The sequence below is a fragment of the Alligator sinensis genome, unplaced genomic scaffold (genome assembly GCF_000455745.1).
Source record: "Alligator sinensis unplaced genomic scaffold, ASM45574v1 scaffold768_3, whole genome shotgun sequence".
NCBI classification, from domain to species: Eukaryota; Metazoa; Chordata; order Crocodylia; family Alligatoridae; genus Alligator; species Alligator sinensis.
The window spans coordinates 1,753,035-1,765,968 of NW_005842135.1; the positions used below are offsets into that span (position 1 = coordinate 1,753,035).

The 12,934-nt window shown below is 43.3% G+C and overlaps 1 protein-coding gene across 1 annotated transcript in view; it reads right to left on the reverse strand.

Annotated features, from left to right (window-relative positions):
- The window catches only part of GALNT16 (polypeptide N-acetylgalactosaminyltransferase 16), a 141,429-nt gene extending 140,532 nt beyond the window's left edge, over positions 1 to 897 (reverse strand). Inside the window, exon 1 of the mRNA XM_025205982.1 lies at positions 563 to 897. Coding sequence (XP_025061767.1) covers positions 563 to 763 — 201 coding nt within the window. The 5' untranslated portion in view covers positions 764 to 897. The remainder of the gene's footprint in view (positions 1 to 562) is intronic.
- Between the last annotated feature and the right edge of the window lie 12,037 nt (positions 898 to 12,934).

Below are 12,934 nucleotides of genomic sequence, written 5' to 3' on the forward strand. Positions count from 1 at the left end.
CACCGCACAGAACACCAACACTGCCATAGTTTGCCTATGTGCCCAGCTTCTGGAGCCCTGCATGTAAGGCACCTGTTTTCTGAAAATGCAGATCTTACTGGCCTCATTGAAAATATGCATCCTGAACACAAATCGAAAACCCTGCAAGGCAGTTTCATCCCCCGCCTTTCTTAGCCAAAAAGGAAACCCAGCTCTCAGCCAAAGGAACAGACCCTGGGCAAGCCGGTGGATGCAACTTGCAAATACTTTACATTCACCATTAGTCTGCTCCCCCAAAGCCTTTTGATCCTGCTCCCCAATTGTAAATGCTGCCATGGTTACAAGCAAGAATGCTAAGATAAATACAAAGAAACCCATGAAAATCTAACTCCTCCTCCCAATGCCTCTCCCCCATTCATTCACTTAGCCCCCATCAATCTCTCAGCAAACTAGATTAATGCTCCTACAAGCATCTCCCCTTGCACAGCATAGGCAACAGCACAAACATAGAATACAATTTCACTGCAACAATCACTGCCTAGGAATAAACATGTAACATGCTCTGCGGTCATGTCTCACTTACGATGAGGGGGATGGTCCTGTCTTCCCTGTGGATTTCCAGCCTCCCAGCTGATCTCTGCCCATTCTTGCTGCTGCTGCCGCTGCTAGGGGATTTGCTGGATGCTGCTGAATGAGGCTTGTTGTCCTGCCATAAGTAATAGAAAGTGCCCAGGATCCAAGCTACAGTCAGGATTGCAATAGCATTAGCCCTGATTCTCCTCATCCTGAGAGCCCAGTGGAGCCTGGGAGCCCTGACTAAACTGGAAAAGAGGTTTCTAGGGGATCAGATGAGAGAAGGACCAAGACTGTGTGTAAAAGGGGGTGAGGGGAGGAGGCAGTTGATGGTGGACTGGTGAAAGGATTCTCTCTCCCTCTCTCTTTCTGTTTGTCTGGCTCTTATAGTCACAGCTGTTTGTTTTAGCTCTTGTCTCACTGCTCAGTCCTGCAGAGCAGAAAAGAGAGAGAGAGAGATCCTCAGGGTCCTAATGCCCTTTTTCAACATGCTACAGACCTGATAAAATGCACCCAGTCCACATCTCAGGGAGCCAACTTGGAACTGGTAATCCTGTAGTGAGGATGCACTGGGTAGCCTAAACTTTCTTTTCCATCTCCTACATTTTTTAGTGGGGCACAATGACTGAGGGTTAGTGATCAGTTGCAAACAGAGGAGTAGGGACAGTGTTTCTTATACAGATACTGGACAGTGCACTGCATTCATTTCCAGTACCAGTCTGCTGAAGAGAAGGTACCTGGAATCCACTTTGAATAGGCATTGTGTCATTGACCTGAAACCATCACCAGTGGAGTGTTGGTAAGCAGAAGACTGCACTTCTCCCTGATCTGTTACTCAAGCTAAAATGAAGAAGAGACAACTAACCTGAAGTAAAATGATCTTCTAAATTTACCCAAGGTTAACTGCTGGTTACAGACTGAATGTCTCAGCTCTACATGTCCCTAGCAAGCAACTAAGCTATTCATGATTCATATCCTTCTCTCAGACTTCAGCAGCTTCTTTCCTTAGTGTTGACTGAGCACCGTGCTAGCAAAGGGGAAGGACTTGCACTGCCACTGGAACGGCAATCTTTCTGTTATGGAAATGTGAGGTCCTGATGAATTATAGTAATCAAAGTTCCCTCGCACTTTTGGCAAGAGTAGGAATGCTGGGCTACATCTACAAAAAGAACCTGGCCGCAACCCCACTGCACCTTGCACTTAAGCATCCTGCCACCTACTAAAATCCACAGGTCCAGGTCAGGTATATAGGTTTCCTATTCAATGCATGGAAAAAATTATCATAGGTACCTCCAGATGGAACCCACAAAGCCAGAATGCTGAACAGGGGTCCACTCAAGGTTGCCAATAGGAAATACCAAAGATGAGGTACCAAGGTATAGCTCAAATCAACCACCCCAGGGAGTTAGGCCCTCCCCACATTTTATACTCAACCATCAGGCTACAGGGCATTCTGAAAAGGGTGACTATCAATCTCCCATGTTGAAGCTTTCCCAGTTACTATGATATAATTATCTAATCACTGAAGCAGAGACCCATGTCTTCCAGGTCAGATCCCTAATGACCAGATTAGAGAGTCATTTTCACTCATTCTCTGGCCCACCTCAGAATGCCTTGGCAGCTCAACAATCAAGACACTTTTATAGATGTGCTTGCAAGTCCCCTTAGCAAATCATGGAGAGGATGGGTCCAAACATGGATCTGCAACAGCCTGAGTGAATGCTCTAACCACTAGGACAACAAATAACGGGGAATTTGTTTTTTGTTTGTTTTTGTTTTAATTTAGGGGGCAGGAGTTGGGGGGGGGGGGGACTGAATTCTCTTCATTGAGCAAAAAAAAAAAACAACAAAAAAAAACAACACAATCATTCTAACATATGTGATACTACAACCAGCAAGTATCCTCCACCCCACACTTTTCAGCCAGGAGCTTCAGATACTCCAGATCCATTGGTGGCCATCCTACATGCAGGCCCAAGTCCAGAGGGCTTGAGGTTCGTATGCTCCTGAGTTTCACTTGCCCTTAGCTAACGGCCACAGGAGTAAGCTAGGGAGGAGTCCCCCATTTCTATAAAGTAGGCATGTAGCTGAGATCATGCCACTGGAAGCTGGCCACTGGGAAGCTAATTACAAGACTCATAGGGTGTCCTGTCTTCAGTGTATTGGACAGGGGTGCACCATCCACTACACAACACCATTCAAATCCATCTCAGTTTGGGCAACAGACCAGTGCAGCACTTAATCTTAGCCAAAAGGCTGAGAACAAGTACAGGGGAATAGTTCAGCTATATTTTGTGAGAGACCTGATTTGGCAGGTATGTTACGAGAATACCTAGCAGGGCAGGCCCACTTTTCTTCGAGTTCTGCTGAGCAGCTTTCAGGTGCTGATCAGCAAAGTACCCTCTGCTATTGGTGGCCATGCCCAAAGGCAAAAAGGAAGGCATCTAGGGAACTCTATTAGTGGGAAAGAAGGAACTTTACTACATTCCCTTTCAGTCTTGCCTGGATATAATACTCTTCTTTCAGCTTTGTCATTGTTCTGTTAAGCACCTACTGTACTACCATCTCTGAAATATCTGTATTCCTAGGTCATACAGTCTCAGAAGATGGAGTTTCCTTTGTTTGCCATGTCCTAGGATCCTCCTTGAAACTAGTGAAGGATTTTCATAATGATTATATTGCCTTTGCAACATGGAAAACCTTTCTTAAACAGCTAAAAAAAGATACTAGATACTCTTCTCTGCCAGCTGCTCAATAACCTATAATGCCTACAGACTTTTAGGGGTAATCCTTACCAATTGTGAGATGAAATCTTTAGAACATACAAGGCAAGATCACTTACCTCCTCTGAGGGATTAATGAGGAACTCCAAACTACAAGCCAGGTCCCTGTCTCCAGTGGAAAGGGCAGAGAGAAATAGCTTTGTATCATTCTGCTGGGGGTATCAGAGGTTTTGACTCAACTCTACTGATTCTCTTTTGCACAGTAAACATGAGCCATTTTGCAGTAAATGCTGCTGATCTTCCTCCACACAGCTACTGACTGGGTAGCTATTCAGCAGCCACAGAGAAGATCCAGAAATAATCCATCAGCTCTGAACTATATCCAAGATGAAGAAGACAGGCATCCCTGAGGTGCATGAGAAGGAGGAAGTGCTGTAGAGAGAGCAAAATTAGTACTGACCTCTGTGGCAGTGGGAGTAGACCCAAACTAGTATATCCCTATTTTACTGGTGTGAAGAAGAGAATACCAGCTTTTACCCTGATCCATCTTAGCCTTTGCTCTTCCAGCTGTGAGATTCATGAGAGAAGACAATTACCCAAATATGGAAAGGAGAGAATGCTTGAAACAGGAGAAACCCAACAGGTGGCCCTAATTTAGTTTAAATTCAATGTACTTTCCAACTTCTCTGAGCTTGTTTCCCAGAAAAGATCACTTCAGTTCCTTAGCTACTTTCCCCTGTAAGTCACCCCATAAGCTACTTACTTTTTATATCAAAAGGGTCCCTCAGTCCCTCTACACTTTAAGTTTTGTCACCTTCCTGTATCCTGATTTTGACCCCTGAATTATTAGATGCTTTTTGAAGCCGTCCACCTCACCTTCTCCTTTTTTCTGCTGAGAATATGCCCAGCTTCCAGAGCCTTTTCACAATTCAGATTCTATGAAGATGGCATTAACTTAATGACTATCTATTCCCTTCTGATGGCACTAACATCTTTCTTAGGGAATGATGCCCAACAGTGAATTCCATGTGCAAGGGAGGATCTCCCAAAGCCTTATGCATTCACAATATTACCACTTATGTTTTGCTAGGATACAAAACCTAACAGCTTGCCATAGGTCAGTTTGTCACCTGTCAATACAACCTGTTCATTGTTAAATGCCAATTGATTATTTTTAAAAAGCCAAACACAAAGTGGGCCTGTCCACTGCCTTGTGCAGCCCTTTACACCTGTATTAAGTTAGTGTAAAATGCTAGCAGCTGTGCAAATAAAAAGAGGGGTCTGATCCAGCTATACTGTGTAAATGAACACATAGGGGGGGAAGTCACTGGAGAATTAGGCCTGTTTTTATTAAGAATTAACAACTGCACAAATAATTCACTGAGTTGCATGTTCCCCAGATGGTACTACCTGCAGCAAGTTTCAGCCAGAGACAGCTAATTCAAGCTTACTACTCAGTTATCTTTGGAAGCAGTTGCACCTTGAACAAAGTCTGGAAATGTGACTGCGTCACTAGCACACGCTATCAGTTACTAATGAGTCTCTTTGACTGAAAAGGAGACTCTCTCTCATGCAGGCAAGAAGGCAGCAGAACTAAGAAATCTAAAATGCACATAGCTGGGTCCCATTTGTTATTCCGCCTTCATCGCATCCTGTTATTCCTTGTCAGTGTCTCCAGAATAACCCATTTCAGAGGCTGACATGGCAGAGATGAAGATTCCAGCCGAGCCTTGCCTGCAGTGCTTGAGAAGCATTAGCTGCTGAACAGGGTATGTGAGAGATATTAATAGTCAAGGAGAGACTCTCAGTTCCCTTCTAGTTAATCAGTTCACTAATAAGAAAAGATTAACCAGCCTTTTCTTAGTGCTTCAGATGAGGATCCCAAAGCATTTTACCAAGTAGTAATGAAATAACCCTACAGCTGTTAGATAGGTGGGTTAATCTCTTTATATCTTTTACAGATAAAGAAATGGGCACAGAAATGAAATTACTTACCCAAAACCATACATCAGCAGAGACCCAATGCAGAAATTGTTTCAGTGTAGAAATGCGAAGTTGAAGTATTAAATTTTTTTTGTAAGAAAAAGTCCTCTTCACTCATTTAGCAGCACAGCCAGCAGGACCTGGGATCATGGTTCCCTGGCTGCTGTTGTAGGGGAGGCCCAAGACCTTGTGTTTTACTGAAGTCCTTGCTCCAGCCGAGGACCTCAGCTAAGGGTATAGCAGTATCACAAAGCTGAATCTCAGGCTTCATCATGTGCAATAAATGCCTGGAATTCAGGGAGTCAGATCTCTCGATGCAGAATGAATAACTCCCAATGAATGGATCTTACTCATATTCAAGGCCTTGTGTACTCTGAAATTCTGCAACCACAGAATTTGCTGTGAATTCATCCCTGGCTCTGGACCTGAACTTCAGTCTCACCTTTCATTTACGTTATGGCCACATAGAAGACCTTGAAAATATAAACTGCTGAGGTCTGACTGCAGTGCAGAGTGCCTTGTAGTATAAAGGCACCCAAGTTCATTTTAAATGAACTAGTTTGGATATGGGAAGCAATCTGGCAGCAGAAGTTTTAAGCTCAGCACAGACTGGTTTACCCTGCCAAGAAGGAGGATGTCTGCCTGAGTATAGTGTTAGAAGTTAAAATTTAGAAATGCTCCCTAAGTGAGACTGAGGAAGCCAAGAATTGAAAGATGGTCCCTCAGGTAGAGAGAGAGAGAGACAAAGGGTCTGCAGACATTGTGTACTGCTCTACAAATTAAAGTGTGTAATTCTTCTAATTCACTATATGTCTATATTTACTGAACCCAGTGATCACTACAGTGAATCTTCAGACATCCCCCTTCCCATTCATCTCTGTAAGTTAACACCTAAATAATAGTGTAACTGTTAATACTTTAGAAACATCAGATAACATCATAATCCCAAACATCAGCTAATATCATAATCCCAAACATAATTTTCTGTCATTCAAATCCCTCTCATACAACCCCCTTGGCCAGCTCAACCACAAGAAAGGAGTAGAGGAAGGTAATATAATATATGATTAAAATCAGACCAAGAAGAATATGAACTTTGTTGCATAAACATGTGATCTTACCCTTTTTCCTGTTTGGTCTATTTATAATGAGTGCTTGTTTGTCATGTTGGGCTGTGTTGGAAAACGCTTCAAAAGAGGGGCCATTCTTGTTTTGTGCTGCACCTAACATATGTATGGACAGTGAAATAATAACAACAAAAACCCTGGTAGAAAACCCTGGTGGCTGTTTCATCAGGATGAAGCTAGGAACCCCTCACCTAGCCATTTAGTAAGCAAATTAGTCACATATATAGAGAAAATGAATGGATATGACTAGCCATGTGAAAGAAAATGTACAGGAACTTTTTTAGGATGCTACCTTCTTGGTTGTCATCAGGGTCTCAAGTAGTATTATTAGTATGAAAAGATTTCTTAGAACTTTTACCTACTGGAGAGTGCATTTTGGTAACCAGTTTTGTCTTATCAGCAGGCAGTCTAACATAGGCCTCAGTGGCACTAGCTAGGCATGCAAATCAGATGCTCAACACTGCCCAAATGGAGTTAATGGGAGTTTTAATGCAGAGGAGAAAAAGAATAACATCCTAAAACTTTGCCTGTGTATGACAAAAGATTGGGGCCACCACCCTTTGCCATGGAGAGACAACTGAAGCATTTTTGCTGTTTCTGTCATAAAATGGTTGAGTCTTTGACTCAGAAACATCTGGAGAAAACCAGGAAATTTTTCTTAACATGCTTCTGATCTGCAAAATCAGGGTCATCTGTATTCATGGCCTCTGGGTATGACAGTGCCATCCTCAAAAGCAGAGGAAGATCAGTCTAGAGCTCTGGAAACAATTTGAACCAAGTGATCCAGAGTTTAGTTGAAAAGGGTTAAAGAAAAAATGTCTTAAGGTTAAGGGGGCTGATGCAGTCCCAGCATAGATAAGGCAGGTCTGGGCAGCAGAGACTCTTGCCGTACAGAGTCATTTTGTACTTTTTAAGCTGCCAGGAGAGGCTTTTTAGACTTCCATATGGATACATGACTTAGTAAACACCCTGTCAATAGAGAGGACAGTGGGATATTTCATGGCGTGAAATAGAAGACAGGGGTGCATAAATCTACTTCGATCAGAGGCAGGCCTTTGCAGCAGTGAGGTTCTGCTCTGTTTGAATTCAGTGAGCTGAAGTTCATGGGCCTTTACAGATGGCTACAAAGAGTGGTTTAGAGTACTATGATCAAGAAAAATGAGGAGACCCACTGTTACTGGGAAACTCAGGTGAACCACAAGATGAATAACCACAGGATTTACTCTTCATATCTCTGGATAAAGAGACTCCTGGGGGGAAGGGAGGAAAGGACACCTGTGGTCCATCCTGAAAGGACCTGGGTCAGTGGTAGAACAGGAGGTAATCTTGTGTGAAGAGCCATTGCAGCTAGAGGTATTCCTACTTATCTACTCACTATGTACGATATTGTTTTAAGGCCAGAAGGGATCAACATGATTGTTCAGCTCGATGTCCTACATAACACAGGCCTTAGGATCTCCCTCCATTAATTCCTACTTCAAAGCCAAAGCCCGGTGCTGATGTGTGCACTGTGCTGAGTCAGGCTTTTACCTGAGCAGGAAAAGTGGCAGAATTAAACTATTCTCTAGTAAAGATTAATGAAGTTAAACCTAAACCCAGCCACTTTTCCTGGTAATAGCAAAACAAATGCAAACCTAAACACAGCCACTTTTCCTGGTAATAGCAAAACAAATTTCAGAGAGGTGCTTCCCCCATCGTTCTGGAATCACTCACCAGTGCCCTGGCGAACTGGTGAACTGTACAACTGGGATAAATAAGGACTTTGGTTCAAAATGCAAGGCTGCTTTCCTCTGAGGATGCTGCCACCATGTGGTTCTGGCCTTCATCTTCAGCTAATCTCAGCAGGTGACATACCCAGTCTGAATGCAGTTCTTGGGTTGCCCTGAAGAGTGTCTATGACTTGTTTCCAGGTATGCTTATCATCAGATTGTAAAGGCAGAGACTGGGCAGGGTGCTCAGAGATATCATTAGCACAGATGGAAGACTCCACACCTGCTTTCGATCTCACCCCAGTGTGACTCTAGCGAGATAAGTAGGACTCTGCTCCCATTGAAGTCAATGAACAGCTCTGTTCCTGTCCCTGCCCAAGGAGCTCACATTATTTCCTGGTTTGACACCAACTTAGCCAGAAACTCGTCTTTACTCCACTCACTGCAGGCACTGCTCACAGATGTTCTTCTCCCAAAAGGACAGGAGCTCTAATCCTGTTTATAACTTAACCTAGGCTCTAGTTTACAGTCCCCTTGTGCCAGAGGCAGAATATTCCCTTTTACTTTCTCTGCCTTAAGTCAGTCAAGAAACAGCATCCATTCAGTTTAGTCTTCTTCTTGCACCACTAGGTGCATGCAACAGAGGTTGGTTTTCATCAACCAGTTCCTCGAATCTCCTCTGGCTGGTACCATGTAAGATTGCTGCCTCAGGCCTTAGTATGTTGTGAAGAGTTTCTCTGGGTCAACCTCTGTTCCCTTTTAATTGGGGCTGCTGAAAAGGAAGGGCTTATTCAGAGAACCTGTTATCTGGCCTTCTTAGAACATGGCCAAGGTGAGTGTCTGTTTCCAGTTCTTGGTATTTGTGCCTGTTCCAAGATCTCAGCATTCTTTATTAATCTGCCTAGCCACTTTATTCTGAATATCCAGCACAACGTCCAAACTGAAAGCTGTTTAATTTCCCCTGGGATAGACACATTGCTCATGTATGAGTCCAATTTTAACTGGAGTAAGCTTAGGACATGGCTGCTAAAGATTTGCAGCCTAGTACTGACGCTATACGATTCCCATAATGGGGTGAGCTTCCAAAAAGCAACATAAACTTCTAAACATCTCCATGGAGGACCTAAAGGGCTAAGATGTACCTAGTGCCTGACTTGTTCATATGCTACCTGTGCATGTCTATACATCTGTGGTGCATCCACATAAAAGAGACAAATATACCTTAAATGTGTTTTGGCAAATGGTTCATGTCTCTGGCCTGGTTGTGGAGAGTGAAGGGAAATAAAAGAACAGTTAAGGTGACTGCTGGTTCCTTAACCATAGATGTACTGACTTTTAAGAGTTTAGGTTGCTTTTTAATTAATTTCTCTCAAGTTATATATAAGGTCAATATATTTTTAACCCTAATATAATGTTCATGAACATTTTTCCTCTGGAAATTATTCAAAAGGAAAATATAAAACCTAAAGGATGTTTTCTCAAAGAACAATAACTAGCAGTTCCACACAACGCTTCTGTTCTTGAAGTATGAAGAAAAAAACATGCTGAAAAGCTAACAGTGGCAAGATGAACCTCCTTTAACAGTATGTAGGAGCCAGAAAAGAGTTAGCAGAGTTAATTAGTGGTGATTCAGAATGACTCCCCTTCCAAGTTGTGCCATTAAATTCTGTGAGCTCTACGCTTAATCCAATACTGCACCATTGTCCTGTGGCTGGAATTGGTGCAGCATTAAGTAAAATAACATTGTTGCGCATCCATTGTTGCTATTTTCAGTGTCTCTTCTTCCTTTCCTTGGCAAATTATGATATTTTCTGTTCCTTCTTTGAAAGCTGTAGTTCTCACAACATTCTGTATTTCTTTAATTTCTGTTTTGATCAAGGGACAAAACTCTCTTGATTTCTTCACTGGTTGTGTTGCATGTAGAGTCATAAAGAAGTAAGGCTAGAAGGGACCTTCAGAGGTCATCTAGTCCAATCCTCTGTCTGAGGCAGGATCATCCCTATTCAAACCATCCCATACAATCTAATCTAAACTCTACATAAGACCACCTTCAACCCTGACACAACATAGACCTAACCCCCCAACCTGCCACAGGTAAATCAGGGGAATCATGGCAACCAATGTCCTGCTTCTATAAAATGCTGTCAATATGCACTCAGAAGATCCCAGGTAGAAAGCCATGCCCCCCACTACAAAAGAAGGCAAAACCCCCCACAGTCTGTACCAATCTTACCACGGGGTAAAATTCCTTCCTGATCCCAGATATGGCAATTGGTCTGACCCTAAGCAGAGGGGCAACACCCTCTAGCCAGAAACGTCTGGCATTAAGTCCAAGTAGAAGCACTAGCACATCTGAGTCAAACTCCCCAGTCTTGGCCAGCTCAACCACAAGAAAGGAGTAGAGGAAGGTAATACAATATATGATAACAATCAGACCAAGAAGAATATGAACTTCATTGCATAAACATGTAATCTTACCCTTTTTCCTGTTTGGTCTATTTATAATGAGTGCTTGTCTGTCATTATGGTTGCAGCCAATATCCAGTGCCTCCGAGGAAGACTTAAAAAAAAGCCCAGACACATGTAGCCACAAGGAGGGATTGGGGGGGTGGGAGAGGGCAGAATACCAGCCCCATGCAGAAATCAGCAAAGCCCAGGAGAATGGGAAATGCCCATAGTAGAACACAGGCATAACTATGCCTAGATCATCCCTTACCAGTGGCTGTCTAGCCTCTTCAACACCTCCAGCGATGGAGAGTCCACAACTTCCCTAGGCAGTATATTCCACTGCCTCGCTGTTCTAACAGTGAAGTATTTTTTTCTAGATATCCAACCTAAATTTATTTTGCTTCAACTTCAAGCCATTGGTCCATGTCCTTCTCTCTGCAGCAAGAGATAAAAAGTGTTTTCCCTCTTCTCTATGGCATTCCTTCAAGTATTTGAAGACTCCTGTCATGTTGCCTCTTAAGCACCTTTTCCACAAGCTTAACATGCCTAGCTCCTTCAGCCTCTCCTCCATATGACTTGCCCTCCAAGCCCTTGATCATCTTTGTTGCCCACCTCTCAACCTTCTCTAACTTCTCCACATCCTTTTTAATGTGGAGCCCAGAACTGCACACAATACTCCAAATGAGGCCTAACCAGTGGCAAGTGGAGAGGCACTATCACCTCCTGTGTCTTGTGCCTGCTTCTATTGATGCAACCCAAAACTGTGTTTGCCTTTTGTGTGTCTGCATTTTATTGCAAACTTGTATCAAGTCTATGGTCTGCCAAGACTCCCATGTCCTTTTCCACAGAGCTGTCATCCAGCCAGGTGTCCCCCATTTTGTATTTGTGTTTTTGATTATTCCTCCCGAAGTGCAGTACCTTGCACTTGTTAACAATGAACTTCATCCTGTTAGCTCTAGCCCAACTTTCCAATCTGAGATCCTTCTGAATTGCACTCACATCCTCCAATGTGTTCACAATCCTTCCCTGTTTTGTGTCATCTGCAAACTTGCTCAAGCAGCTTTCTTTGCCGGCATCCAAATCATTAATAAGCACATTGAACAATATTGGACCCAAGGCAGACTCCTGTGGGACTTCACTCAAAACCTTCTGCCATTCTGACATGGACCTATTAATAATTACCCTTTGCTTGTGGCTATCAAGCCAGTTACTACCTTGTAGTAGTTTTATGTAGCCAAGTTTCTCCAATTTGTTTATGAGGAAGTCATGTTGGACCTTGTCAAAAGTCTTGCTGAAATATAGATACTATATCCACAGCATTCCCTTCATCCACTCAAGTAGTTACTTTTAAAAAAATGGAGATCAGGTTTGCTTGAAACAATTTTTATAAATCTAGTCTGCTCGCTTGTAGTCAGGTTTTCCTCCTCCAAATGCTTGCAAATGGCCTTCCTTAGGATATACTCCAGTAACTTCTCAGGTATTGAGGTAAGGCTACCTGTTCTGTAGTTTCCCCGGTCCTCCTCCTTGCCTTTTCTAAATAGGGGCACTACGTCAGCCCTCTTCCAGTCCTCTGGTATGCAGCCTGTCTTCCATGACTTTATGAAGATCATTGCCAAGGGGTCTGAGATCTCCTCTGCTGGTTCCTTCAGAATCCTGGGATGAAGGTCATCCAGCCCTGCTGACTTGAATTCATTCAGACACACCAAAAGCTCTCTGTCTCTTTTGTTATCTCCTCCATCACCTTCCTCCCTTCTTTGTCCAGATAATCCCTATTAGGTGTCTGGCAGCTTAAAATTTTTGTGAAGACTGAGACAAAGTAGCCATTCAGTAGTTCCACCTTCTTTGTATCTTCAGTTAGTTCCTCCTTACTTGTTAACAGAGGACCAACAGCTCCCTTGGTGCTTCTTTTTTGGCCAACATACTTACAGAACCTCTTCTTGTTGTCCTTAACCTCCTTTGCCAGGTACAGCTTGTTCTTTATCTTTGCATTCCTGATTTTGTCCCTTCAGGTTCTTGTTACTTCCTGGTACACATCTTTGGTGACCTGTCCATTCTTGCCTGTATGCTTTTCTTTTGCATTTGAGGCATTTTAGAAACTCCTTGTGCAGCCATATACCATATACCACACAGCCCTGGCAGAAAAAAGCACCTTGTTCAAATTCGCAGATGACACTAAGATGTGGAGAGAAGTGGGCAGGCTAGAAGGAAGGGACAGGCTGCAATTGGATCTGGACAGGTTACAGGGGTGGGCGGATGAGAATAAGATGCGATTCGATACTGACAAATGCAAGGTATTGCACCTGGGGAGGAAGAACCAGCAGCATACCTACAGACTGGGGAACTCCCTTCTAGTCAGCACAGAGGCAGAAAAGGATCTTGGAGTCATTATAGA